The sequence below is a fragment of the Corvus kubaryi genome, unplaced genomic scaffold, assembly GCF_017639235.1.
Source record: "Corvus kubaryi isolate FWS band 111438036 unplaced genomic scaffold, C.kubaryi_AGA036_p1.0 37308, whole genome shotgun sequence".
Lineage (NCBI taxonomy): Eukaryota > Metazoa > Chordata > Aves > Passeriformes > Corvidae > Corvus > Corvus kubaryi.
The window spans coordinates 22,193,437-22,221,190 of record NW_024581096.1 but is presented as its reverse complement, the minus strand read 5'-3'; the positions used below and the strand labels follow the sequence as shown (position 1 = coordinate 22,221,190).

The 27,754-nt window shown below is 41.4% G+C and overlaps 1 protein-coding gene across 3 annotated transcripts in view; it reads left to right on the top strand.

Annotated features, from left to right (window-relative positions):
* The window catches only part of CMYA5 (cardiomyopathy associated 5), a 47,022-nt gene extending 20,311 nt beyond the window's left edge, over positions 1–26,711 (top strand). The window contains exons 3-13 of one of the 3 annotated variants that reach the window (XM_042028857.1): positions 1,480–1,575; positions 2,237–2,470; positions 4,275–4,297; positions 6,675–6,796; positions 10,779–10,928; positions 11,911–12,057; positions 15,419–15,563; positions 23,131–23,264; positions 24,053–24,152; positions 25,109–25,285; positions 26,126–26,711. In XM_042028857.1, coding sequence (XP_041884791.1) covers positions 1,480–1,575; positions 2,237–2,470; positions 4,275–4,297; positions 6,675–6,796; positions 10,779–10,928; positions 11,911–12,057; positions 15,419–15,563; positions 23,131–23,264; positions 24,053–24,152; positions 25,109–25,285; positions 26,126–26,378 — 1,581 coding nt within the window. In that variant the 3' untranslated portion in view covers positions 26,379–26,711. Of the gene's footprint in view, positions 1–1,479; positions 1,576–2,236; positions 2,471–2,570; positions 2,851–4,274; positions 4,298–6,674; positions 6,797–10,778; positions 10,929–11,910; positions 12,058–15,418; positions 15,564–23,130; positions 23,265–24,052; positions 24,153–25,108; positions 25,286–26,125 lie in introns of those variants that run through there. The other 2 variants (XR_006016192.1, XM_042028858.1) reach the window with 2 other exon arrangements.
* The last annotated feature ends 1,043 nt before the right edge of the window (positions 26,712–27,754 follow it).

Below are 27,754 nucleotides of genomic sequence, written 5' to 3'. Positions count from 1 at the left end.
CTCATATGCAGAAGAGAGAAATCAAAAGTGGGAGGAGTCAATGTGAGAGTTTCAAATATCAATACTTGCAAAATATCTCCATGGTGTGCAGATGTAGAGCTGCTTTTTATATATGGCCATTCATGCTTGACTTAGCAGTGATAACAAGCCACAAGTAAGTTAGTAGCAAAGTCACAGACCCCAGCTACCCCTCAAATGTACCTGCATTACAGCGAGTCAAGTTAAGCTGCAAATAAACATCCCATGATATCATTCTCTGGCTGTGGAGCATGGACATGAAGCGAATATTAAATTTGGCTACAACACAGGCTTGGCTTCACATGATTTCTAACACTCAGGGCTCAGGTTACTTTGAGACTGCATTTGTATGTCTCATGTTACTTCTGTATAATTACTGAGAAAACATTAAGATAGCAAAATGCTTATTGCATGATTTAAAAAATTGTTTTAATTATTTTTTATTATTGTTGCTTGAAAAATGTAAGAACATAGCTTCACAGTAAATTAAATGAGCTATGGATGGCATCTGTCAGGTTTTATAGATCATCTTGGCAAACAGAAATTTGTTTCCAAGTCTTGATGATTTGCCCTAAGTATTTTTAAAGTGAACTTTCAATGGTATTGTCCAATGTGACATTTGTAATTAATGTAAAGTCATGTGCTTTTTTCCTACAGATCTAGCTGTAAAATTCTGCCATAATAAGAAGCTGTTACAAAGGAAGACAACCTTCCTTTTAGATTTATGCCATCAAATTAAAACTAAGCATTTTTATAAATTATGAGTTGCTCCAGAGCAGTTGAACAACTTGTTTTCATAAAAGGTCAAGAAGGACTAAGAAAAAGTTCTGAGTTGTCTCGGATGCCTGTTGTGCCTTGGGCTGCCTTTGTTTCCACATAACTCCATCAGTGATTTTGATGATTTCTTGCTTATAGGAATTTTATATATATATATATATATATATATATACACACACACACACACATACAGGGATATCTATTTACATATACATACATAAAGGGATATCTATTTATCTATATATCGATCTATATAGAGACAGATATCTATCTTTAAAATTGTAATTTAAGAAGCCATGACACTGTACAATCTATTACCCTCACAACTACCTTTGTTATCTTCCTTTTTATGGGCTTGTTCCTGTGATCTCTCAAGGACACTCATGAGGCTCTGAGTACCTTCACTTTCTGGCAAAGCTGCATGGGAATTCATACCATTCAACAGCTTGTATGGACACAGCACCTTATCAAACTGAGCTCACTTTTTTGGTTTGGAAAGAGTTCTGTGACTGTTCCAGTTGCTATTTCTGTGCTTGTTTTTGTAGCCAGGGTGATACTTGAACTTACTTAGCAATTGTTCCAATGGTGGCTCATGGCAAAAGGAAAATATTCACCTAAAATAAATTCTGTGTAAAAAGTTTATAAAACAACCTGCCTAAGTTACTGAAACATTTTAAATTTCAGGATCAGTTAAGCAAACTGCTAACAGCACTGGAAGAAAAGTCAATGAAGATTGAAGAGTTTGTGAGTGATATTGAATTGCGATTTAACTCAGTTGAGGTAAGTCCTGTGTTTTATCACACTAGTTTTCTTTCCCTCTACAAGATTACTTCCAAGATATGCTTGCCTTGTTGAGCAACTTCACTGCTTCCACTAAAATGGGCTGTTTCTCCAGTCCTCAAACTGACTTCTCTGGAAATTCTCTGAAAGGTGTTAACTTTGGAGGAAGAAAAAGATTGCTTTCTTGCGCATTACTGCAAAGTGGAACATGTAACTGTCAAACACTGAAGGAAAAAGTTCCCTTAATTTTGTTTATGCCTATAAAAAGCTCACACTATGTCTTTATTTAGAATCCCATGTGAAGCATCCAAATTAGCTGGCCAGTGTTTTAAGTTCTGATTGCCCAAGTTCTTAAGCCTTGAGAACTATATTAACTGCAGTTGTAAGTATAGATTTTTAGCTATTTCGTAGTCAGACTTCCTATCTCAGTGCTCAAATATTAAAATTTAATTTTAAGCCCTAACAGTAAAAAAAAAAAAAAAAAAAAAGCTGTTGTTGTTTTTGATGTATTTCTCTAGAGATATTTCTCTCAGAGGAGTTTGCTTGCAGAAATAAAATTGTCTTATTGTCAGTGTGACAATGAATGAATCTGGTGGATGGCTCATGTATGGGTAATTGAGAATTTCTGTATATTCATTAATGTTGTCATTTTATTCTGCAGGAAAACTGTAAGAAAAATGCAGACTTATTGGAAAAGCAGAATGAAGAGATGCTCAAGAAAGTGGTAGCTCAATATGATGAGAAATCAGAGAACTTTGAGGAAGTGAAGAAGATGAAAATGGAGTACCTGTATGAGCAGATGGTAAATTTCCAGCAAACTGTTGATTCAGCAAAGGAAACTTTGGAGACAACAGTAAAAGAAACAGATGAAGTGGATGGATTTGTTTTCCTAAATGTAAGTAAAACTAGCTTTCATGCTGTAGCTTTTATGATATTAGTTAGGAAAGGACTTCTGTATCTAGGGTCTCAATGAGTTATTTACTTTTCTTTTTAAGACAGCTAAATCCTGCTAACTCAGCTATTCCACTCTGAAGCTGCTCGATCATTTGCTTTTGATGTGGGAATTCTCAGAGAGAACTGTAGAGATGATGCACAGGACAAAAATGTGACTTACACCACTAAAATGGTTCTGTTCATTTTATAAGAAGGTGAAAAGACAGTTTGATAATATATCTAGAATTAATCACTGAGAAGTAAGAGACATTACCGTATTCAGGTATTTTACTGTATGAAAAATAAAATACATATTATGTATAATAATAAACAACAAGAAAATCACTTTTGAAACAAGAAAATGTAATTGAAAAGTAAAATTGTTTCTGGGTTTTAGGGTTTTTTGGTGTGTGTTGTTGTTGTTTGAGGGTTTTGTTGTTGTTGTTTTGGTGTTTTTTTTAATGAGCAGATGGGCAGTATTTATGCACTCAAATTACTGAGGCTGTGATAAATATTTACTATTGAAAAACAGAGAGGGGCTGTGTTGGTTGCTGACTGGGGTAAAACCACGACAGTGGGATAGGCTGAAGGCTCTGCATGTGAGGTGCATGTCTCTAATGGTTCTTTCTGGATGTTAAAAACTTCTCCAGTGAATCTACACGACTGGGCCTGCCTAAATCATACAGTCATTAGTCTGTATTAAACTTTGTTCAGAGGGTGTTGCAGGTCCTGTGTCCTCCAATACTATTCTTGTGCTGCAAGACTTGTCCTTAAGTGAGCCATGGTACTTTCTTCTCTCTACAAGTGTATTACCTCAAAGAGGTAATGGAGTCTCAAAGAGGTTGATGGAGTTTCTGGGATAATAATCTTCCCCCGTTATGGAATTAGCATGTGGTCTGGAAGTTGCAGAGAAATGATCCAGAATGCCAGAAATAAAACGTCAAATTACTGTCTAAAGACTGATCACTCATGCAAAATAAACCAGCTTCTGAAATACAAGTGCCTAGCCCATATACACCCTGCAGCTACAGAAATGATGGACCAATATTTGGCTTTCTTCCCTGCTCCATGCCACACAACATTGTAGTATCCTGTAACCAAGGGAATGTTGTGGTAGATTAGCTATTTTGGGAGGGACGAAAAATCTAGATTATTTTCCTGATTTTGTGAGGGTCAGTGCTTTGGCAAAATGATAACTTTGTAATCTGTAATTCTTTTGCAGGGCTATGAAAATTACTAGATTCCCTGCTCCCTTCTGTTAGTGATAAAGGAGAGGAACTTTTTTGTTCACAGGCCAGGAAACATTAGCTGAAGATTCCTGGGGCATGGGACAAACTCTCACTCTATAAGTATAAATCTCACATAGCTTTTAGTAATAAGAAGTTATGAAGGACATTTTAGCCAGAATTTGGATTTAACTATTCTTAACATGCAAGTGATTTCTTTCTCTAAAAGTCGTGGTTTAAGAAAGTACTTGACTATGCTCCATCTTTAAACCTAGATATTGAATACTGAACCCTCAGGCACTTAAAACAAGATTTATACTCTAATACCCTGCTGACCCAGAGCTTCGAAATTAAATATTCCTAAGGAAACAAATTCTCTGCTGGTGTGAATGCACAACATTCCACACAACCTCAAGTCAATAAAGCTGTGTGTTTTATGTCTGTGGAGAGTAGAAAGACTGTTAGATGAGCATGATTGGCTTTTCAGCACTTTGGGGGTTTTTGAAAACCATTAACATTTTTTTTTCCTTCTCTTCCTAGTCATCTAAAGAATTGAATAAAAGGTACATGAAGTATGGGTTAAGTGTACTGTAGTGAGCATTAGGCCTAGCATGCTAGATGCTTCATTCAGTATTTGCAAGCTTTGAAAACACACTGCTAGTAATCAGAGCTACCTTTATAAACCTTGCAAATAATGAAATTTAGAAAAGTGGCTTTATACTTGCTACTTGCTGTAACTGACTGGTTTTGAAGTGTTTTGCACACCCTCTGTAATGCATTAATTAAACAAATAGCATGTTAAAACATCAGCTCAATTTTAAACCTCTGCACAGACATTTTTAAACAGACACTCCTTGTAGTTATCACTATACATACATATACAATAACCATTTTGACCATGTGTCCACCTTTTAGACTGATCAGATATATCACTGATATGTTTCTTTTTTCACTAGTCTGGTTCTGTATCACTTGGTCTCTGAAAGGTTGTAACACAAAGCAATACAGGTAGTTGGACTAAGTTGGACTATGCTTCTTGAACACAACTCCAGAAGAATGAGATTAAGTAGATTTCCAAACCTGACTAGAAGACTATGAGCTGATGTTTTCCTGTGGCTCTCCACTGGTACTGCCTAATTCAGGGTGTGTTGGAGGGCTGGTGCCTCATCATGGCTGCATCATCGTCTGCCTGAACACAACGGTAAATGCATACAATCACAAACAGCTTTCTGCCATGTGGGATTTTCTCAAGGGAGTTACTTTGGTGAGTCCCATCCTTTATGAGGGAAGTGTTCAATCATAAGCCCATATTCCCCAAATAAATTTTCTAGGGTAAAAGAGAAACATTCAGAGCGGTTGGCTCCAGGCTTCTCCCGTGCAAGCCCCCCAAACTGCACTACCCACCCCACCACCCCTGACTTTCCCCAGAGGGCTTGGGCACTGCGCAATGCAAATCCAACATACCCTTGTCAGTGCTGCCACAGCCATCACAGGGATATGCATGCTGACATGGACTGGGGCATAACAGTAACACCAGGGTTTCAGTTTGCAGTCGAATTACAACCCCAGGAGAGAGATCTGAAGAGAATGTGACAAACACCCCTTCAAGGTTTCTATTAATCTCCAAAATAAGAACTATAAATCTGGACTCACCTGTTGCAAGTCAAACTGTCTGGCCATGTATCTGCACTTAGTTTACTGCATATGATTAGAGCAGGTAAAATGAGACGAAATGATTTTCCAATGCTTTCTGTCCACTTGATCTTCTTTACTTACACAATAAAGTTTATTCTGTTTGGTGCATGGTCTTGGTTATAACTTTAGTTTGATAATACCTGTTAACCTAAAATAGATTAAGAACAAGTCTATTTAACAATGCATGTTTTTCTAAAGAAAGTGTATTTTATATTTGCTGTGCTTTGCTAATATTATGCATAATTAACTACTTCAGTGACTGAAAAAAATGAAGGGGAAAATGATAAAATTCAGACGCCTTGAAAAAAAAATTTCTTCCATTTTCTTGAGGCTGCTTCTGTCCCAGAGTTAAAAATGTTTTGGGTTTTTTTCATATAATGAACCCAGCAAGTATGGGCTAATTAAATGGAATCTATTTTTCTCATGTTTTTTGGCTTGCCATAAGCAGCTGCTTTACGTTACATCTCGGGAGTCAGCTGCTGTAGTTAGCTCTAAGTTTGTAACCTTTAAAGGCATTGCATTAGCAAGCCCCAAGCCCATGCTCTTGAGAGTCTTGCTGTGAACTTCCACACCTTCACATTCTCGTGGGTTGTGTGCACTCTCACTGTGCTCCTGACTCGAAACTGCAGTCTAAATGTTCAAAATCAGGGAAACAGCTTCTCCTTACATGCTGTCCTCAAGTTCACAGGAAATATTTAGAGAAGTGCAAGTCACGTGGTCTTTGCTTCTGGCCTTTGGAAAACTATGCAACAGTCCTCCACGAAGAATTTATATGGACAGATAATACCGTCCCTGCCCGGCTCCGTGTGGTCCCGCGTGCCCCCAGAGAAGCACGGGTGGGTTCAGTGCTACAGTCGGTAGCAAAGAGTCCAGAAGGGCACTTGCGTGCGTTCCGGCAGGAGCACTCATTGCTACTACACTGTCAAAGGTTACAGAGGCAAATACAAACGTGATCCCGCAGCTCACGGTTTTACCTGCGCGTGGGGAAAGGCGGGACCAGGGAATAGGGACCAATGGGAAAGCTCTGAGGGAGTGACGAGGAGTAGAGGCTGACAGCCAACCGGGAAATCCAAACTGGCATAGATTAACCTAGCAGAACAACGCATCCTGGGGGAAGCCTTTCTGGTCACCTTAACATAAACTGGTTCCTGTGGCACTAGGGACTTTTCTTACTGAGCACTCTCTGTCCCTTGTAGTGTATGTTCACTGGCCACGACAGACAGATATGTGTTTTCTTTCAATTAGGTTACTTTCTGCGATGGATACCACTCTCTCTTTAGAGAAGGTGCCCAGTGCTTTTTCTCTGTTCGAGCACTATGCGGACAGCCCAGGACAAAGCAACCAACACTCCTTACAACACGTGGCTGGTAAGAAACTCTGGATATCGTCTTCACAAAACCTGACATTTTGGCAATGCTTTGAAAATTTTAGGAAGCTAAAAATAGAATCTATTTGAGAAGTGTAGATTTCCAAACCATGTAATTAGCAATCAGAGTTGAATGTAAAATGAAGTTTAATTGTGCACAAGTGTTTGGCTTATAGTAGGTACAGTAAGATGAGCAACAGAGGGAGGAATGCTAAATTGGGGGATTCTTGCATCATTTCAGACATCTGTACCTCAGACAAGCTGAAGGTCTCTATCTGTAAATCTCCTGGGGCTAAAAAAGTTGCTTTTACTTGCATGCAGAGATAGAAGAAGCAATCAATGGGTCTCCTGAGCTCTCTTCCTCTGAGGATGGCAGCCCCAGAATGCCTGGTGTTGGAATGAGAGCAGCGGGCTGGTTGATGGTTGAGGTCCCTGGACTTGTCATAAATGAATGGAGGCACCTGAAACTCCCAAGGGATGTGAAGGGAAAGTGGTTAACTATAGCTGGAAACAGCCTCTGCTTGGGAGGCTGGTAATGAAAATTGCACATGATAAAGGGGTTTACTTATCTCTGCTGATATTTCATGTCCTTTAAAGAGCCTGACCGAGCTTTCTGCTCTGCCTGTGTATATAGGTGTATTATCGAGATCTGGACAGCTGTCAACGAAGATCTTGTCAGCACCATTTTGTCGTTCATTTTCTTCATAATGGGACCTCACTCCGGGGTTTCTTTTTCAAGAGAACATTGGTTTAGGGATGTCACATCTCATTGTCAGGCTTTGTGGCCCCCCATTCATCATCACATGCACCACTGCCAGCATAGTCACTCCCTGGCTTTTGAAGTGAAGCCCCTTTCTCATGTGTTTGGTCCCTGAGCACTGAAACGGGAGCATTAGATTCCCTAAGGTGCTTTGTTCACTGGCTGGATTTTCAAGTGACTAATGGTACCATAGAGAAGTGCCCACCTTGTGCTGACTCTCTGGTGTGTCTAATAAGGGCTGAGTGCACTTAGCAGTGTCAGTATAAGGAGATTGTCTCTCTCCTTCACACCACTACTTTTATTAGACCTGGAGGAACTCATCTGAGATGTTAATGTCCTTGTCAGATGTATATGAATTTGCCTGTGGCACTTGTAAGCTTCTCAGGTGAAGTTGGACAGGCATTTGTGCATGCAGCATTATCGCAGTGTCATTTTTTTAGGAAGTCAGATAAAACAACCACTTTTGTAACTCACTCTGTCAATTAACTTGCTGGTGTAAATGTGCTGTGTGTCTTGGCTTAGTTCCCAAACTTCCTCTTGCAGTCCCGTGGGTGCAACCGTTCATTCCTCCTAGGCTACTGCCTACTGGCAAGGTCATACAGGTGGAGAGATCCATGTATTTCTTTTTCCCACAAGCCACTCCAACGTATATTTCCCTAAACTGCTGAAGCCTGCTTTCTGAGTTAGTTTGCATTAGCTACTGTGTTTGCTGGCTCCAGACCAGTTTGCTTTGACAAACTGCAGATGAATAACTGTCCACTAGTAAGAGATCTTCAAAGGTCCTTATTCTTTATACTTACTTAATCTCTAACATACCTAGGCATACCTGTCTTCACCTTTACTGCAAAGTATTTAAACTGCTATTGTGATTTTTACTTTGGCAAGCAGTAGACAAAAAAAATTCAATGAGTTTTTTCTTATTTATTTGATAGTTTGTTTTTTCAAGGTTACACCCTCCCTGAAGGAAAATAGTTACCTGCATACATGAAACTTGATTAGGTATTGAATGGCTTGAATACATTAATTTTTCACATACTGACGACCATTTTAAGACACTCAGAATTTTATTTGAATTAAGCCATATGACGGAATGCCTATGAACATGCCAGGTTTCTTCAATCCATGTATTTTCCTTCAGAAAATATGGTGTTTTACTGAACAATTTCATAAAACATTATTTTCACCAGTTCAGAAACATGTTTCCTTCAAAATGCCCTCCATTTCCCAATTTTCCATATCCACTAATGAAATGCCCTTTTCCCTCAAATTCTTCCTTCTTTCATGTAATCCATTTCCATTCAGAAATGCATTAGCATAAAAAACCCTTGCAGCATACCATTGAGCATAGTGGAACCCAGGTTCTGCCTGGGAATAGAAGAGTGGGAATAATTTAAAAATTTGAAAATCATTCTTTCCAAAGCCCACTGCAAGTCCTGGCCTTTTATACTGGAAGGCAAGGACCTTTGCTGATTGCAAAAAAGTTTCCCGTAGAGTCACAGAGGAATGTATCTGCTCTCCTTCTTCAACTACACATAACCAAGGAAATATTGTTTCTCATTACATCGGAAAACATATGGATTATTATTTTTCTCCCGGGGCTGTGGAGATTACGTAGCACAATGGAAAACTTCCTTGCACCACAGCACTTCAATGAAAACTGAATTGATGAGAACATCCCACTTTTCTGTTGAAAAATATAATTTAGTCAAACTCATATTGCAAATACCTCATTTTTTGATTAAAATTCACTTTAAAAGGGACCACTTAAAAAAGTACAATGCACAAAGATTCTGTTTCTGAATAGTTCAGCTTCTTTTTTCGAAATTGCTTCTTTTCAAATTGTTTCATATTAAGCAAAAGGAAATTAGAAATCAAATGTTTCTCAACGTTGCTGAACTGAATTTCGATCTACGATTTTTTTCAGAAGTTTCATTCAGTAAACTAGCTTCTGTTCAGATTTGGCATAATAATAAATCTTGCAACTGTGGGGTTTCTGTGATCAAAAATAGTGGTTTCTAGGCAACTTCATGGGGAAAAAAAATGGTTTACCCACAACGTCCACTGAAAGGAAGTATTTTCCTAAAGATGATAAATTTTTTAATTGCCAACTCTAGATGCAGTCAAAAGACAAAATGAGGATTGTTTTTAGCAATAAGAAGGATAATTTTTTTCAATGGGAAGCAGATGTAATGCTACTGTACTGGTAGCTCTCTGTATAAATCATAAGGAAACAGCCAGCATCTGCATTTGCCTTGTTCATGCCACAGGGGATCATCATCATTACTGTGGAGATAACTGAAAGAAAGCAAAAGCTTTCTGCTGAGATTCTAAGAGAATTCATGAAATATGGAAATTTACTGGGTGAAGAAATAGAGCCATGTATTTTCGTTCCCTGCAATCACTTTAACAATTATCATCTTTTGGGGCTTTTTGCTTCTTTCTTTCTCATCCCTCTCTTTTATGACATAATCACAGAGGGAAACAATATCTCATCTGGGGTTGGATCTGTGTCGATCAAGAGACAAAGTTTGTGTGAAATCTGGAGAGCCTTTGAAATCTTTGAAGCACTTTGTGAGGAATGATCCTGGAAGCCCCTTGGGGTTCGGGTGCTTTGGCAGAATTCAGGTTCACCTGCACACTAAGGATTCTCAGTCCCCTGGCTCTGTGGGGAAGTGACCGTGGCAGGAAGGAGTGCCAAGCTGTGTGTGTGCAGTAGTAGTCCACCCCAGGGTAGGGATGGACCCGGGGCTGCAGGTACCCTCCTGCTTTCCAGTGCATTTTGAGCCTTCTCTGCCTGAAGGACATCCCTGCTGCTGTCAGCATCAGCAGCACTGACACACTGCATGAATCCCTTCCTGGTGTGGCAGGTCCTTTCCCCTGCCCACATTTCCAGGATCAGTACACAGATCTCTCTCTGGTGGAGGGTGTAGGCACACGCTCTGTGCCGGGTTTGGGTGGACTTAGTACTAGCACTGCGTCTTACTTTGTTCAGACTGTGAGGGAAATAGGGTCTTCCAATGCTGAGCAGATACTTTCTTCTGTTCCTGGTTTATGAGGACCTGTTGCTCTAAAACTGAACCAGTATTCTGTTTGTCCTGCTGTACTTGCTCTGTGGAAATAAGCAACCTGAGTGAAAATAAGCAATTGGATTGACTCATGAATTTGTAGGTAATTTGGCTGAAAACACAGAACTGTGTATAACAGTGGGAGACTTTCCTCTCAGTCCCACAGACACCGACTGTTGTACCTCAGGAGCCGAACTCAGCCACCAGCACGTCCATTGCTGTCTACTGGGCTGTGAACGACGGGGATACCATTGACTGCTTCCAGGTCTACTGTATGGAGGAGCTGCAAGCCAGCAAAGATGCAGGAGGTGTGTAAGGTCTTGCCTTTGCAATTGCAGGAGTTCTTTCTGCCCTGGCCTGGGGTAAGCAGAGGGGGGAGGATGAGCTGCAGGGGTGTGCCCAGGACAAGGAAAGAAGAATGGCTGTGAAGACATCGTGTATAGAACAAAAGATGGGCAGTGGTGGAGGAGATCATGAGGAAGATGCTGTTTCTTCCTCCCCTTTGTCCCCCCAAATGCAAGATAATATCACTGTAAAGTCAAGGGCAGTTGTTTTCACCTGTTGAAGTGCCTTTTCGTGAAGAGGTCTGACCATCAGAGAGGATGTGTCCATGCTGCCCCATTGGTACTCATGGAGACTGCAGACAAGAGTTCCCAAGGGGACAGGTTTCATTGGGTTGTTGGGACCCTGCATGTGCTTCAGAAATATGTCCTCATTGAAAAAGCATTGGGAAAAAGTAGTCAGTATTTCCACATGTAGATAAAGATTTTTTTCAAAATATTTCAAATGTTAAAAATTGAAATTTAGTAAAGGGAATTGAAGTGCTTATTCATTAAAAAGCTCAAAATAGAACATAAAGTCACTTTTAGTGACCAGGCTCTGCACAAATCCGTGTGTGCGTATATGTGCAGGCTAAAGGATATTAAGGGCTTTTTGTAATATGTCATTGATAGATAAGTGCTATATAGTTCATTATGAGAAATTATTGATACATAGCGGTGACACCAGGGTTGGTAACTGCTAGTTGCATCTCCCAAACCTGCAGTCCAGTAGGACTGAGGGCAGTAATCTCCCCTTGCCATGAATGGCATTTGCGTACACTCAACTCAAGGGCACATCAAAACCTTTCTGTCAAAAACGAGTCAGAACGAAATATGGAGATCTCAGCTAGTGATAATTTCTGGATTTTTTAAATTGACCGGTTTTAATACGTTATTTGAGAGGCTCAGTTCTAAACCCTACCAGTGCAACCCTGAGTGTGATGTCCTGTGCACCTGTGTGTTCTCCTAGTCTTAGTGGAAGAGTACAGAGTGACAGTGAAAGAGAGCCACTGCATTCTGGAGGACCTGGAGCCAGATCGCTGCTACAGTGTGTGGGTCATGGCTGTCAATGGCACAGGCTGCAGTTTACCCAGTGAAAAAGCCATTTTTAAAACAGGTAAGTACATACTTTGTCACTTGATTATTACAAGTTTCAGGTCCTTAGACCAGTTTAGTCCACAGTGTTACTGACACAGAAGGAACTGCTTCATTTACCCCATCTGGCAGATAGCAGGCAGTTCATGGTCATTTCTTTATTTGCCAAGAGATAGTGCCATAATTGCTTCTGAGAGGAGACTTGAAGGCATTCAGATTTGAATATATTTCCAGTGTTGGGCCACATGACTGCGGCATCAGGGCAGCACATTGTGTATTTATCTTCTGAGTGTGTTGCAGTGCTCCAGGGAAGCTCTGGCAAAGCCACCTGGCTGCTCCCTGCTGCTGCTCCCTCTCCTGCCCACTGTGGAGGAGATGGCTGCATGTTTTGCTTCTCTTCCATCCACCTGATACATCTATGTTGCATTGATTTAAGCTATTAATTTTTGAAGGGAAGGACTGCTTTACTGAGTTTACATGCTGTGTCTTGCTCAGTGGGACACAAATCTCAGGTGTGGCTGAGAGGCTCTGCTGTTGTTTAAGTAGTATAAATTGAGATGTGTAACTAGATGAGTATTGCTTACGAGCTTCCCTTGACTGATAAATTTTTCTGAGCATTAATTGCTTTGATAATTTGTATTGACAAAACTATTGCTTCTTGAATTAAAAGCAAGGAGAAGCATCCTTGTGTTTGAGGCCTTCCTGCCAGACAATTTTTTCAGTGCTACAGGATAAAAACAATTATTCCACTCCTGCAGTCACAAATACCGGCAAGGATATTTAACAATTCATAGTAAAAAATTCTGTACCACACTTGAGTTTCTTGTTGAAATCACTTGGCAGCAGCCATAGCTTCAAGCCTTTTGCTTAATCTACTAGACTGCAAATCTGTTGATAATTCTCCCTGATACTTAATATGCGATTCATATTTTAACAAAGGTTATTTTCCAGAGAGCTTGAAGTGGAAATTCAAATTTTTGGCCTCAGCAATGCAATTGTGAACATGGTGCACACTTTCTGCCAAATGCACAAATAAAGATAAGTTATTAGTAGCTAATATATCATCATTTAAAAAGAGGGTTTCACCTTTCTGAGACCATTATTTTTTAAGAAATCTCTGTCTTTTGGTGTCACGCTCACCATATTTTTTCCTAAAAACTGAAGCCTTCAATGAAAAGTTAATTTACATGACTCTTTAATGGCTTCCTTCAGCCTGATTCTTTAAGAAAACAAATAAACTAGGTTAAATATGGGCTTATTAAACACCTTCCCTCAAAACTCAGTTGAACTCCCTCTGGAGTGCATGAGCCCCAGATGGATTTCTGGGGACACTGCTGAGTACTGACTGATGCAAAATTGCTGCATTTCTTCAACAGCAAAGGCAGGGAAAAGAGCACCAGTTCTTCAGTGAGAGTCCAGCTGCTTTGATATAAAGATAAAATATTTCAACTCTTAAAGCAGCTGAATGAACTCAGAAGCAAGAACGTAGAATTTACTTTTAGTAATTCAGGTTAAGAATTGGCACATCCAAGAAAATAATTTGCTCTTATATGCAATTACAGGAACATACACATTAATAGCTGAACAAAGCTGTGACTCTTCCAGTTGATGAGAACCCCCATAAAATTTCTCTGGTGGCACTGCACTCATGGAGGTGTCACTGTAGCCTGGAGAGTTGTGGGGAATGCAGGTAGATGCTGCTTTGGCATCTCCCCAGAACCCCCTGATGCGTGCTCCTCCACCTCCCAGACTCACAGCGTGTCCTTCCCTCTGCTGAGGAACATTCTGTTTCCAAACAGTATTTTCTGTGAGGGAATGATGCTGAAGGCAGGAAGTATCCCTGCACCCCCCTGACCCCTCCCCCGCAACTGATCTCCTGGTGATCTCTCCTTGGAATCCTAAAGATACAGAAGTAAATGCACCTTCTGCTGTTGCTCAAAACCTGCATGATTCTCACCCTGTTGGCTCTTTGCCTCTTCCACAATCACTTCTATGAGTTCCAGAATATTACAATGAAATTAGATTTTGTATTCTAGCTGCAATTAATTTTAAAAATCTCAGAAGTGTTTTCTGGTATGCTCACTCCAGCTACTCTTTAGACAGATACTTTCAAATTACAGTAAAAAAAGCTTCATGTCCTGTGACATACATAGATGTAGGTATGTGTGTGAGCTGCTGAATGCAAGTATTAGGGGATTCGGCTCTTAATTTTTCATTCTTTAGGAAGGATGCATTTAGAAACAATAATCAAATTTTTCAGAAAAGAATTAAGGAACTATTGCTAAGGAAGCTACAAGGAGGTATTACCAGATGATGCTCTATCCACAAATTCACTGTTCTGCTGAATACGTATATTAGCTGCTCCTGTAGTAAAACATAAACTAAATCTTAACCTGAACTGCTAACCTCCTGATTTTCACTAAACCAGGAAACTGGTAAATACATGGGGGTGTTTTTCTTTCCTTTTCTAGTAACAGCAAAAAATTCTTCTTAAAAACCAGAATGCATCTGGAATGTTTTCTGCAGTTCTATTAGATTACCTTATCATAAAATCATCTAATCCCTACTTTTGTTTTAGGTCTCCTATTTGGAACTCCAAAAGTAAAATTAATTTTTATGACCTTTTTTTTTTTTTTTAAATTAATAACCTTTCTTCTATAATTGGTATTAGGACTGTGTATGTGAGTTTCACAACAGGTCATAAGGTATTTTCTGTAGCTATTTCCCAGAATGGGAAAAAGCAGGAGAATACAACTGATCCATTTTCGGTCTACAGTGTTGAATGTGCAGTTTCACACAATAGCTTTTGATTAATTGCAGCTAGTGCATTATTTTACATTCAGTTTTCTGTCTTGCAGTTGGGCCTGTAGCTCATAAACAGAATCTCTACAAAGGAGAAATTATAGGACCAAATTTTAGCATTGCAAAAATAACCAGGACATAATTAAACAGAAAGTCAGCATCTCCCTGTCATTTTTGCAGCAGCACATTTGCTTCTGATGCAGCTCATGCAGGGACTGCTGAGGACAGGACTGAGGTGATGCAGGGAGAGCTGTAGGCAGTGCCTCCGTGCTCTGCTCCTTGCAGATTGGCAGAAATGCGGAAACATTGCTTGAGGAAAGGCATAAAAATCTACCATTATAAGGATTTGACAAATGCACAGCTATTCACAATGACTTTCCCAGCATGTTTTTTTTGTTTTGTTTTGTTTTCCCTGTAATGTACCCCTCTGCCATTTGAATACAAACAAGCAAAAGATCACTGCTGGATGGGGAAAAAAACTATGGCGTGGGTTTTCAAGGAGGTGACTGTTCCTTCCCCTGCAAAGATCCCCCTCCGGGCACCCTCCTCGCAGTACAGCTAACGTGTCCTTGTGTCCCCAGCACCCGCTGTGCCCACCATCAAGGCCGAGGACTGCACCGTGTGTTGGGACACAGCCACTGTCCGCTGGCGTGCCGCATCCGTGTCTGCCGAGTCCTTCATCTTGGAATACTGCCGGCAGCACTCGCCGGAAGAAGAAGGACTCAGGTCAGTGCCGCAGCCACTAAAGCCCCTTGGTCAGATTAGGCAGACGCTAATGACCATCCCCCCGACCGCGGGTCATTACATAAGAGATTATTCTGCCTGCAGCCATGCAAGGAAGAAATCTGCTTTTGTGTGCTGAGGCATTTAAGGGGCAGGCACTAATCTGTGAGATTAGGGTGAGACATAAAAATACTTCCTTTTTATTCTGCTTAACCGGACAATCCCTTTGATTTGGGGCCAAAACCCTGGAGATGTAGTGCTGTCTGCAGTCAACCAGAAGTTGTGAGGCTGTGCTGGCCAGGGAAGCAATTGCGGCCCTGGGACAAGGCAGAGCAGGGCAGCTCCATGGGAAGGCGAGTGGTGGAGGAGCATGGCCCAGTTTGCTTTTTGGAGAGCAAGACAGAAGTCAGCTCTGGGCACAGCAAGGGCGACATGGGTGTCCCAGTAATACTGGTGACCCATCTGTGCTGTCTGGACGTGTGTGCGGATGCCTCCCAACGCACAGCTGAGCTCAGTGCTGCCTGGCTGTGCAGGCATGCCACAGGGCTCCAAGAGTAGCTTTGAAACTAGGGGTAGTGGCTGTTTATGCCAGACCCGTTCTGGTTTCCCCTATGCTAAGCCTGTGCTGCATAGAGGAGAGGATAGGGAGGGATGTCGGCACCACTGAGCCGTGGAACTATGCACTGTGCGGAAATGCAGAGAAAACTGTTGCAGAATCATAGAATCTTAGAATAGCCTCGGTTAGAAGAGACCTTAAAGATCATCTAGTTCCAGCCCTCGGCTGTAGGCAGGGAATTACATGGTGGTATATATGTCCTTGGGGCTTGGGAGTTTTTGTTTGTTTGCTGTTTAAAAATGGTGACAACAATATTCCAGCAAAATATAGTTGCAAAGGTCTGAGAAGTTTTGGGAGGTGGAGAGGGGTGACTTGCCATACAGGAATCTGTGAAATAGCCTCAGCCCAGCTGCGGTTGTCTTTTTCACCTCCTGAGAAGCCTGATTAAGGTCTTCACCTATGGGCTAGTTAACATGGGCGTCAGGGAGACTGGGCAGAGAGGGACGAGCTCCATGAAGAGGAGGGAAGGGCTCCATGCCCTGCAGTCATAATTAGTTAAGTGGACTAAAGCGTTCATAGCTTTGTAGGAGAGAAGTACAACTGTGAAACTCTGCATGCCTTGCTCCTTACAAAAGTAGGCTGAAAACTGAAATTAAAAATTTCTGTGTGGGTGGGAGACATTTTATCATGCAGTACCAGTGTGCTGCATTACTGCAGTCAAGGAGAGGTCTTGCCCAGTTCTCCTGCCTCTCAGAGAGACCTGCTCTGTTTTGTACATATTTCTTGAGGCCACCAGGTCCCTGTCAACCTGCCAAAGTTGCTGTTGGTCAAAGATAATGGAGCTGCTCCCAAAACATATGCTGGTTGTTTGCCCTCAAGTTTCTGTGCTGTTATCTGAAATTGACTTTTTTTCTCAAAACTAAACCAGACACTGTGCTGATTTCTGTAATCCATGAGCAAGGTGTCGGTAACACCAAGTGTTTTCTTGTGTGGTGATAAATGTGGCAAAAAAGCTTCCAGAACAGACCCATTTGCTTTCTCAAGTGACCTTGTGTAAAATGTAACATGTTTATAATTATACTGAGTCACATTTGGCTTTTTGGCCTTCCTGTCAGCAGAAGCTGGCCTTTTACTGAGACAAGTGTAAAAACTTCCCAAAGGACAAAATAATGAATTTTCTCAGAATTGCTATAGTTTAAAATTCTCTATTTGTAGAAGGGCTCTGACCTCTTTTTGTGCGTCAAAGACAATGTTTTGCCACTTACTTTCCCTGAAAACAATTTCCCTCTTTCTTTTTCCTAAATCAACCCCCTCAGAATAACCTGGAAATCTTCTGTAGTGTCACAAGTTGTTACAAGGCTGTATAAATTTTTTAAAATATTTCTGTTTAAGTTTCTACATAAATCTGTGGGTAAAAGAACCCCCTGGTAGATGGAGAACTTGTATCCAAGGCCTCCAAGGTGCAATTTAGAATTAGAAATCAACTTGACTAGAAGCCAAGTACCTATATCAGGTGGAATAAAACTCTGACTCTATGCACACTCAGAATTTTGGTCTCAAATCTTGTAGATTCTTCTGGTTTTTTTCCCTTGAAAGCTTGGAGTTTGGCCTTTGCAGGTTTCCTGAGCAGCATTCATCTTGGGGATCAGCTAAATGTGGAGCCCTTTCACAGACAGCCTGTGCCTTTTGTGCTTGCAGCAGCCCTGTAGCTAAGCAATTTCCCAGTCCTTAGGTGGGAGTTCAAACACATTTCTCAGCAACCCTAGAAGGTTCATTCAGTTGCTGCAGAGGGCACAGTGTGAAAGCGGAGGTCAGGGAAGAACATTCGAGAAAAGTACTGGAGAAGGCAGTGTGGCCCCATCCCATAAGGCTGCTTTAGCAGATGTCATTCTGGAAGCTCACTCAAGGTAAAGGACACTGCCAAGGGAGCAAACAGGGAGAAAGGCCCTCACTGAACAGCTAGAGACATGTGGTCTAAGCCAGCTGCCTGTAAACTTCAGCATGCCACAGAATCACAGGATGGTTGATGTTGGAGGGGACCTGTGGAGATCACCTAACACTCCTGATCAAGCAGGGCCCCCTAGAGCCAGTTGCCCAGGAGTAACTTTTGAATAACTCCAAGAACATCCTTGGAGCAGTCCCAGCTCCCCAGGGGGAGAATATGAAGCACATCTGGAAATGAAACCTCACTAAAGGTTCCTTTCCAATCCTGTCAAAAACCAAAACAAACCAGCCACAAAATCCCAACCAACGAAAACATAAAATAACCAACCAACCAACCAAAAAAACTCTACCCAAATCTACGTTTTCCCTTCTCCATTCTCTCTTCTTGCCAGCTTGCCACCTGAGGGACATGAGTTCCTATAAAATCATCTTAAATCTTCAGCAAAAATGAGTCCCTGGCCTGCTGCAGTGGTTCTAAAGCTCCTTCTCAGGTTGAATCTTTTTCCAGAATCTTTCTGAGTGATGCTTTGAAATGTTTCTTTCAGTTTAAAGAGCTCTGCTATTTTCTCAGCCTCTTTGTGTTGAGAAGTCAATCGAGTTGTGGGTGGAAGATGGAAAGCTGTGAGAAATGTAGTCCAGGGATTAGGTATGTAGGCTGTTCAGATGGAAAGCCTGTGTCACATCATGAGAAATCCATAAGACTCAGGGAGGCAGAAATAAGTGCAGCATGTGGTGAGCTTGTGAAAGTGGATGTAACTGAATGTCATCCTCTCTGACGGTGCAAGACCGACACTTCTCAGGAATGAAATTTTCAGTCTCCTTATGGAGCAAGTCTAATGCTGGGACAAGAGGAGCAAGTCTCCCTCCTCTTGCATTGCCCACATGATTGTCCTGGTAGCTCAGGAAACAAGGTGTTGGAAACACAGAACAACCTTCCTTCCCTCTAACTCTGCCGTCATGGATAGCAGCAAGCAGGGGGTGTTTTGGTGACCTAATCTCAAAATCAGCCTGAGCTGGAATAGGAGAGGAGAGGAGAGGAGAGGAGAGGAGAGGAGAGGAGAGGAGAGGAGAGGAGAGGAGAGGAGAGGAGAGGAGAGGAAGCATGTGGCACAGCTGGGAGCAAACTCAGAGCTATTTGCTTTCTATTTTTAGCTTCAAGAGCTTTTTTCCACTCATGGTGCACCCTTTCTGTGTGCTTCCACATGCATCTTGAGAAGCTTGCATACTTTCACCCTAACTCCGTATCAGTGATAGCAGCACAGCTCTGGAGGTACTGTTTCAGTGGGATCCTGGGGGTGGAAATGACAATTATAGCACAGAGGGTGTTGTGAATCATTGCACGGCATATCATTTGCTGGGTTCAGGCGATATTAAAAAATATCCCCTAGATGTTGCTTCCTTTAAATAAATGAGGATGCTGATGAGAGAAATGAACATGAAAGCACAGATTTCCCTAAAACCAGAGAAATCACAGATTTAGCAGACAACTGCTACTATAATATAAGGTGAAGAAACATGCAAGTCCTTTTTGTTCTGCTTTAAATAGCATATACCTGATATTTGGAGATTGGATTTTCAGTCTCACAGATTCCTCTTACAATGAAAGGATTGAGAGGAGATACTTAAAATATTTAACTTCAGTGTTTCTTGACTTTCTACACACTAATTTTTGTATCAACGATACCAAGAAATTGAGAGGACAATGCAAATAAGATAATATTTAATCTAAAGACCAGGATGCCTCATGCTTTGCTAACATTATTATTACATTTCAAATCATCTCTAAAGTGGGCAGATGTATATAAGGTAGAAACTATCTGACATTAGAAATGTTGTAGGTGGACTTCTTTTTCTTTCAAAATTACAGTTCACTGCTTAAGGTGAGCTTGAGGAAGATCCATCTGTAATGCTTGTTACAAGAAATCAGAAATGAAACAGCCTTCCACCAACACAGTCAGGATGCATTTTCCCTCGCCTTCTCCTACACATAACCTGTATGCTGTAAGAGAAGCACTAATCATACCTTCTCCTCATCCTTGCTTTTGCAGAGTCAATCTAAAGCATGATAAACTACTGCGATTTCTGGGGAGCCCTCAGTATTAACTCTCCCCCTTCACTTTGCCCTCTCAACAGAGAGCCAATAGATAGTAAGACCAGTTTCTTCTTTGTATGCAGCTTCTTTTGCGCTTGGATCTGGCTCAGAATGTAGCAAATGAAATTCCTTCTTGTCAGCATATTCTGTTTCATTAGTTGGCAGCAGCAGGACTGTTTTTAAGCCTTAATCGTAGCTAAAATTGATGGGCTCTTATTCTTAGGCAGCTTAAAGCTGGCTGAAATAGATTACCAACCTGAGAATGCTTTTTGAAAATCTGATCACTGTTTTACAGCCCAGGTCTGCTTAAAGTCAAGATTCTTCTGTCTCACTATTAAAACTGCAGCATGCTATTGCTCTCAGATTTAAACATGCATCTAAATTCTAATTTGGAGAATTTCTTATTTGTAAGAGACCTAACTCTGCACTTTGATTGCTGACTCTGTTCTGCAAATGACTGGACCCGAAATGTTCTCTAAATACCTGTGAGATATCTCTGGGATCCAGACTCCAGAATATGAATACCCCATGTCTACTTATTACACCACAATGTAACTGTCTAATTGAATTTAGAAATCATTTTGTGTTTTATTATTTAATCATCTCATAAATAGTACATAGTGAAAAAGAAGATCTCCTAATTTCTTTGGAAGGATACTGACTTACATGACCTTTTCCAGAAGACAGAAGAGGGAGCTGTACACAGGGCATCGCTGTGCTTAAGGCCTGCTGATCTACATATTGCCACAGACAGCTTTCGAGGAATAGTTTAGCATATCTTCTTTCATCTCACTTGTAACTCTGCTCAAAACTCCTCTCTGGTGGTCTGTGCTTCAGATTCACATCAAAGATGTCAGTGTGCTGCTTTTAAGGAACAGATTGGGTCAGCCTTGCTTAGGAAGCATGGGTAAATTTCTTCAAAGCTCAGGTGCCTACTTCTTTTCCCCTACCTCTGCTTCTATCCTGTTATTCCTTTCTCTCACTTCTTTCATATTTGCCGCCTTTCTCAGTTCCCATCTTGTAGTTTTCTTCAATCCGTCTTTTTTTCTCTTGTCCCCTGTACTCAAGTCTAAAGAGCTCATGTTCTCATCAGTCAGTTCATCAGGTTACACCTCTTCCCCAAACCTTTCAGTGAGAAACAACTAGCCTGCTGTGCTGTCAGTGCCCTGCTGAAGTGGTCTTGTGGTCGGGGCCTTGGTGAGTCATGAGCATGAAGCAAACCATGCAATTTCTGCCATGTTTGCAACCACTTCTCTTTACTGCATCGGTTCCAGCATTAATGTAACATGTTCCCCAAAAGCAGCATAGTCTTGTGCTGATCATGCTGGTGCCCCAGACTCTCTGAAATTCTTTTAAATTGAAAGAATAGGTCACAGAAGCACCCAGTGCATTTTCTTGATGCTCTCAATCACTTTTAATGACAATTGTCAGAGCAAAGTACCTGTTACAGACTAATAAGGATGAAGCACCAGTCTTTCCCCAAGATGCCATCCTCCTAGAAAGAGATCTGTGTGGTGTAAGCAGGAATCGCTGCATTAAGAGCTGTGAGATTTTTACCTCGATGTGATAAGTGCAGCAGACGCAGGCATGTGAAAAACCCCGATGGATGGGCACTGATTATTCTGCAGTTTGTACTGCTCTCTGGTGGGATATATGCGTAAAAACAGTCACCCCTAATGAATAGCAACGATCTGATCTGACTGCTGACTCGCTTGCCTTACCTCCTCTGGGGTCACAGCAATTTGTGCTGGAAAAGGTAATCTCATTAGTCTAGCTTCTCACAGAGGCATTGCTTGCAGGTGGCAGACCATCATGGGCTCCACTCTGAAACCTGAGGTGGGAGGGGAAGTGTCTTGTTCACTCTCCAAAGGCAGATCTCCCATTCTTGAATTTAAATACTTGCCTTGTAGATTCCTAAAAGCATTTCTGGAAGGAAATAATCTACTTTATACAGATAAACAGTCTTTACCTGCAGGCATACAATGCAGAGCATGTGTATTGTCTGGCTTTGCTGTTATCATATGAGGCAAAAAATGAGGAAAATCAAGACCCACTGCGTGAGAACTTGTTAAGCCCATCTTTCATACTGCTGTCAATGTAGAAAATAAAATGGCATCTTTCCAACCATCTAAAATACTTCCACTGGTACTTAAAAGCACCTGTGAAGCAGATTATGTAGGTGCTGACTCCTGCTTTCTAGCAGTGTGTCAAGACACCAGGGGTACAGGATGTGAGGGCTGGAGTTTTTGAGGCACAGTCCGGGGAGCATAGTCAAAGCAGGGCACTGTGTGAGGGCAGCTCCTCTGCTCTGCCTCCTGCAAAACTGCCCTGATAGAGTGCATGGCACCACAACAAAAACAGAGCCCAGGCTTAGCTGTTGAAGGATTTGTGAGTGAGGGGTTCCTAATAAGAAGTTAATCACCATTCTATGATGATTTTATGATGAAGAGCATGATTTCTGTGCCACCTCAGATAAGGGTATCGATTCTTTTGGACTTGTATGTAGCATGTGCCCAGGTAGTAAAAACACGAGTGTATTCACTGTCATGCAACTGAATTAATTAAAAGGTGGGGGGTTTTCTTCAGAAACTTACTCATTTTGTAAAAAATGCGGACTTTTCACAGGAGGCAGATGAGGATTTGACTCTGAGCTGCTTAAATTTTATATGATGAATTATACTGCAAACTGAAGTGATCATTACACCAAATGACTGCACTGGGTGATAAGGTGGTGCATGAGCAAAGGCCTCAAACTTCATCAGACAAAGTGAAGACAATCCCTCAAGTGAAATGCTGAAGCTCCTACATAACACAGTTGTCAGTGAAGACAGTGTTTGCCTTTCTCATTTGGAGTTTCTGTATGTTGTCTGTTGTTTCAGTAGTAAACAATACTGTTAGGGGACTTAGCTGTTGGCATAAAATAGTCTTCCCTCATTTGGATACCCGCATACATTTTAATGTATCTTCAACATTTGCAGATCTTTCGCTTGTATAAAGAAACCTGAACTGAAAGTATCCCTGGAGCCCAATGTGAACTATTTCTTCTACTTGAGGGCTGTCAACCCATTTGGGACAAGTGAACAAAGTGAAGCAGCTCTCATCTCAACTAAAGGTAGATCATAATTTCCTGATGTCAAAACAATGGGATGAAAGGGCAAAGTAGCCAAACATTTTTCTATGGAAATTATACCTGAAGTTCCCAATATGGTTGTAATAAAGTTATTGAAGTTTTTATTTCATTAAATCAAATTTATATCCATTTTTTTCTGCTTAAAATTAGCATAATCAGGACTACTTCACTTGAAGTTTGTATATTTATGTATTTATGTCCTATGTAAAACTGGTGTGACCTCAGAAGCAAAAATGTTGAATTCTGTCAGAGAGATTAAGTGATTAAGTATTCTTCAGGGATCTCAGTTTGCTTGAATCTGACAGAGCACAATCAGATAAAAGTTGTCATGACCTAAAGAAAACCTCTCACAATTAAAACCTCATGGAGTTTGAGTGATGGGGAAGCATGTAAAGCAGTTTTAAAATATAATGGATGATTCAAACTCCAAGATTTCCAGATAAATGGTGTTAAATTATGTATGGTTCTTCCAAATCAGCCTCAAAATTCGAATTTGCTGTTTTGAAAAGAGCAGTTGATTGAAAATTATTCAACCTTCTTACATAGTCTTAAAGACCTCTTTATCACCTAGCTGCATTTCTGAATATTAGACTGCTGTCCCAGCTTGGAAGACTCCTTTCATTTGCGTCCAATTTTCTGTCACTCCTACCTGCCACCAGTCACAGCTCTGTCCAGCTAAGATGGCCGTAATTGTTGCTTAGCATTTTATGATTCATCTCATGTTAATGTACCCAGCCTCTCAGATCTGGTGTTTCTTTGAATTGTACCAGGAACTCGATTTCGCCTGCTGAGTGACACAGCCCATCCTGCATTGCAAATCTCCTCTAATGCAACAGTGATCCACCTTCCTGAGAAAACCAAACTCACTGGGTGAGTAGCAGTATGATGGGCACAACCATTCTGTGGGGTTCAGGATGTATCTCTCGCTTTAATGTTTTTGCCAATAGGCATCTTTCACATTACACTAATTTTGTAGATGAACTGAATCATTTTGGTCATGCAGCCCCTGGACTTTGTGCAATTGAACCCCCCTTTCAAACACTGCAACATCTCAATAAAGTCGGTGGTGGGATTGATGTAGGTGCTGGACAGAATTCAGTGTCACACTAAGGAATGGCTAGGAAGTCAAAAGCAGTGCTACCTACTTGGACTGCTCGATTTTTTCAGCCCATGGTCACTGCTTAATTCTTCAGAGTCTCAAAGCAATTTTTTGCTGCCCTGAAAAGGTCAGAGTTGTGGGTTTAGTTTTTAATACATTGTGGATAGAAGTAATCCATCTTCCATAGTTTGCTTCTCTCCTGAGGGCATTATTGGTAATGTTTTCCAAAGTATTTGTGGCTTTGGAGAACTAGGAAGTGCTCCTGGGATATGTTAACGTGGTTGTACCAGGCTAGCTCTATCCATTGAGAACATTGCAGGGGGATTGACATACTGCTATCAGTCCAGGACAAGCACAGGTCCACTTGTATAACTTGTGCCATACTGATATGGCTTTTTAAAAGGTGATGAGGATTTACTGGTTTAAGCATTTCTTGTTGCTGTTACCACTGAATGTACACAAGGTGTTTGTGACTATGTTTACATAAACCACCAGACTTTCTAGTTTGAACAAGCCTTCAAAATTTGAGGTCCTTTAGGTAAGTCCATCTCAGTGCAAAGAAGAAAAGACTCTCAGTTAAATCTTTGATAAAACTCTGCAGTTAGAACAACAGAGTGCAATTCATTGGTAATTTTACATGATGCTTCATGATGTGACTGAAAGAAATATCACAATATGGTTTGTCTGCCACCACACTCTCTTTACTGTATGCCTCTTTCACAAACAGGTTTCCTTCAGTCCTGGGTGAACTGCTGCCTGCTCAAGGATGTCATTACTGGGAAATTGCTGTCTCTGCCTGCAGAAGCTACAGGATTGGGATTTGCTATGAAACAGCAACACAGAACAGTGTCCTGGGGTTGAGTGATACCTCCTGGTGCATGCAATGCTGTCCTACACAAACCAGGTAGAGAGGAGTCAGTCTGGCTGCTTGAGAAGTTACTTGTCCTTCGTGAAAATAAAGCTGGCCAGCCACAAGAATCATGAGAGCAGAAAGGATTCTTCTGCTTTCTTTATGCAAATTCGAGTAATAAGAAAAGGACATCTACGTAAGATCTTTAGACCTCCTCTTAGTTTAAAAGGTCTTATAAAGCACCTTAAAATTTATCTCAAACAGATGATTTTAACACGCTTCACCCAGACAGTGAATAAAACTTAAAGAACTAGTTTGTTACTGCTCATATCCTGATTTGCTTCACTAAAACCCCAGCATGTGTATTTATTTCCATAAATGCAGCCTTTTTAGAACGTACTTCCATCTGCAGGAGATGTCAAGCCCTGACAGGGAATGTTTTCTCTTGCTTTGTCCTTCACAGCAATAGGCGCTCGCCTGCTGCTGTGGCAGGACTGCAGGGTGCTGGGGTAGTCTGTGGTAGCAGGCCAGCGCCACAGGCTGCTGGAGGTTTGTAAGGCACCACCCTGATACTTTGTAAAGGTGCTCTTGGTCCAAACAAGAGTGCTTTTTTCAGTGTGAAATCACATAGATGTACGAGCATAACTAGCTAAATGAAACATCCGAGAGGCTTTTTTTCTAAGAGTCCAAAGACGCCAAATGAAAAGGCTCATCAGGGTGCCAGGGAGGGCTTGAAGCAATGCCACATTTGCTTTGCCTATGTACTGAGCAAAATGCTGTTGCCATGTGATAGGCTGCTGTATGCAGCCACCTGTTAATAGATTGGAATTAAGGTTATTTCTGGTAAATTGCTATGGGGAGGCTCATTGTATTCTGGTTTCCATTTTCCCACAGCTTTCTTTACAGATTTCTTCACACCGGTGTGATGAGTGATGTCCGTGTGACGGAACACCTGGCCAGGATTGGCATCCTGTTGGATTACAGTAGTGGCAGGCTATTGTTCTTCAATGCAGAGAGAGGACTGTTGCTGTTTGCCATCAGGCACAACTTCACTGCTGCGGCTCACCCAGCCTTTGCCCTGGAGAAGGCTGGAGTGCTTACCCTGTGCACGGGAATGGAGCTGCCAGAGTTTGTGAAGCACAGCTAATCTGCTGCTTCACAGTTTCCAGAAAACAGACAAATACAGCATCAGGGGATAGAGAGAGGAAGAGGTATGCCAGGAAGGGATAGCTAGTCTTCACTGATGAATGCTATGTGCACAGCTCTCCTTCACATCGTCAGTAATTGTAGTTACTGCTCAGACACATAATCACCCTGAGCCTGGAAGAAAATCGACTCCTCAGATGGAGCATGCACCTAGTAATACACAGAGCAGTACTTCTAAGGGGATACAGAAGTTTTGTTAGATATGATAGTGCTAGCTATCTTTTTAAAGTTAATTATGAACCCGTGTATGAAATAAATGCATTTCTCACTGCAATACATGAAAGTTACTGTTTCATCATTTGCCAGGACAGCCAGAGCCTGAGTCCAAGATGATGTGCTTGGAAAATGTATAAAAATTTCAACAACTGAAACATGCTGCAGATTGATATATCCTGTGCCATTGTTTGCTAATTCTTTAATGCACAAATTAAGAAAAGTTGGACACGCAGAGATCCTCATGTTTGCGGAATGAGGGAGTCCCAAGCTAGTTCTTCATATCAGCCATAGAGAATCTGAGTATGCCACATCTACTGAAGCTGCTCACAGCAGACTAATGGCTACCCGACTGTGTTAGTAAATATCCGTGCTTGTGAATAGCTAGTCATGAAACATAGGTATAAGGAAACTTGGTAGTAGTGGTAGAAGTCTTCCCTTGTGGTTTTCATCCTCAATTTGTTGGGTAAGTGGTTTTGAAAGTGAAAGGCAGATTGCTACGCAGGACCTTGTGGATCACCACTTTTCTGTCACTGCTTTTTACCTGTGCTCTTACAGATTTGATGCTCCTAATTTCAGATTTGTGTCCATTTTCCTGCATCTGTCTCGCTCTTTCCTGTTATCCAATCTAGTACCAGCACAGGAAGCTGCAGTGTTTCAGGGACACCAAAACAGGTGGGCTAAAATTGGTATGTGTCAGCACAGGAATAGGATGCTGATTTTTCCCTGTGGCTTTTTCAAACCATTTTTCCAAGCACTTCATACGTTGATGGTATGGCTGTCTTCCTGCCTGTCTCAAGGGCCAAAGGCCCACATGCCAGTAGTGCTGAACTCCAGTGAGTGCTGGGGGAAATTAATCTTAAAGCAGGCAGGCAATGTTTTCGTGCTGTGCCTGCTCTGGAGATTTCTGCCTCAGGGGAGTCTGTTGCCAGACTCATTTTTGAGCTCAGCTGAAGAGCTGTACTCTCCGAATTAAAACAGGTTTCAGGAGTGTAACAGAGAGAGTTTGCAGCTGAAAAGAGGAGTTAAATGAGTTACAATGATGCTTCTGCTTTTTATGCTCAGAGAAGGTGCCTGCTGCTGTTGGTTTATTTATGATTTAAC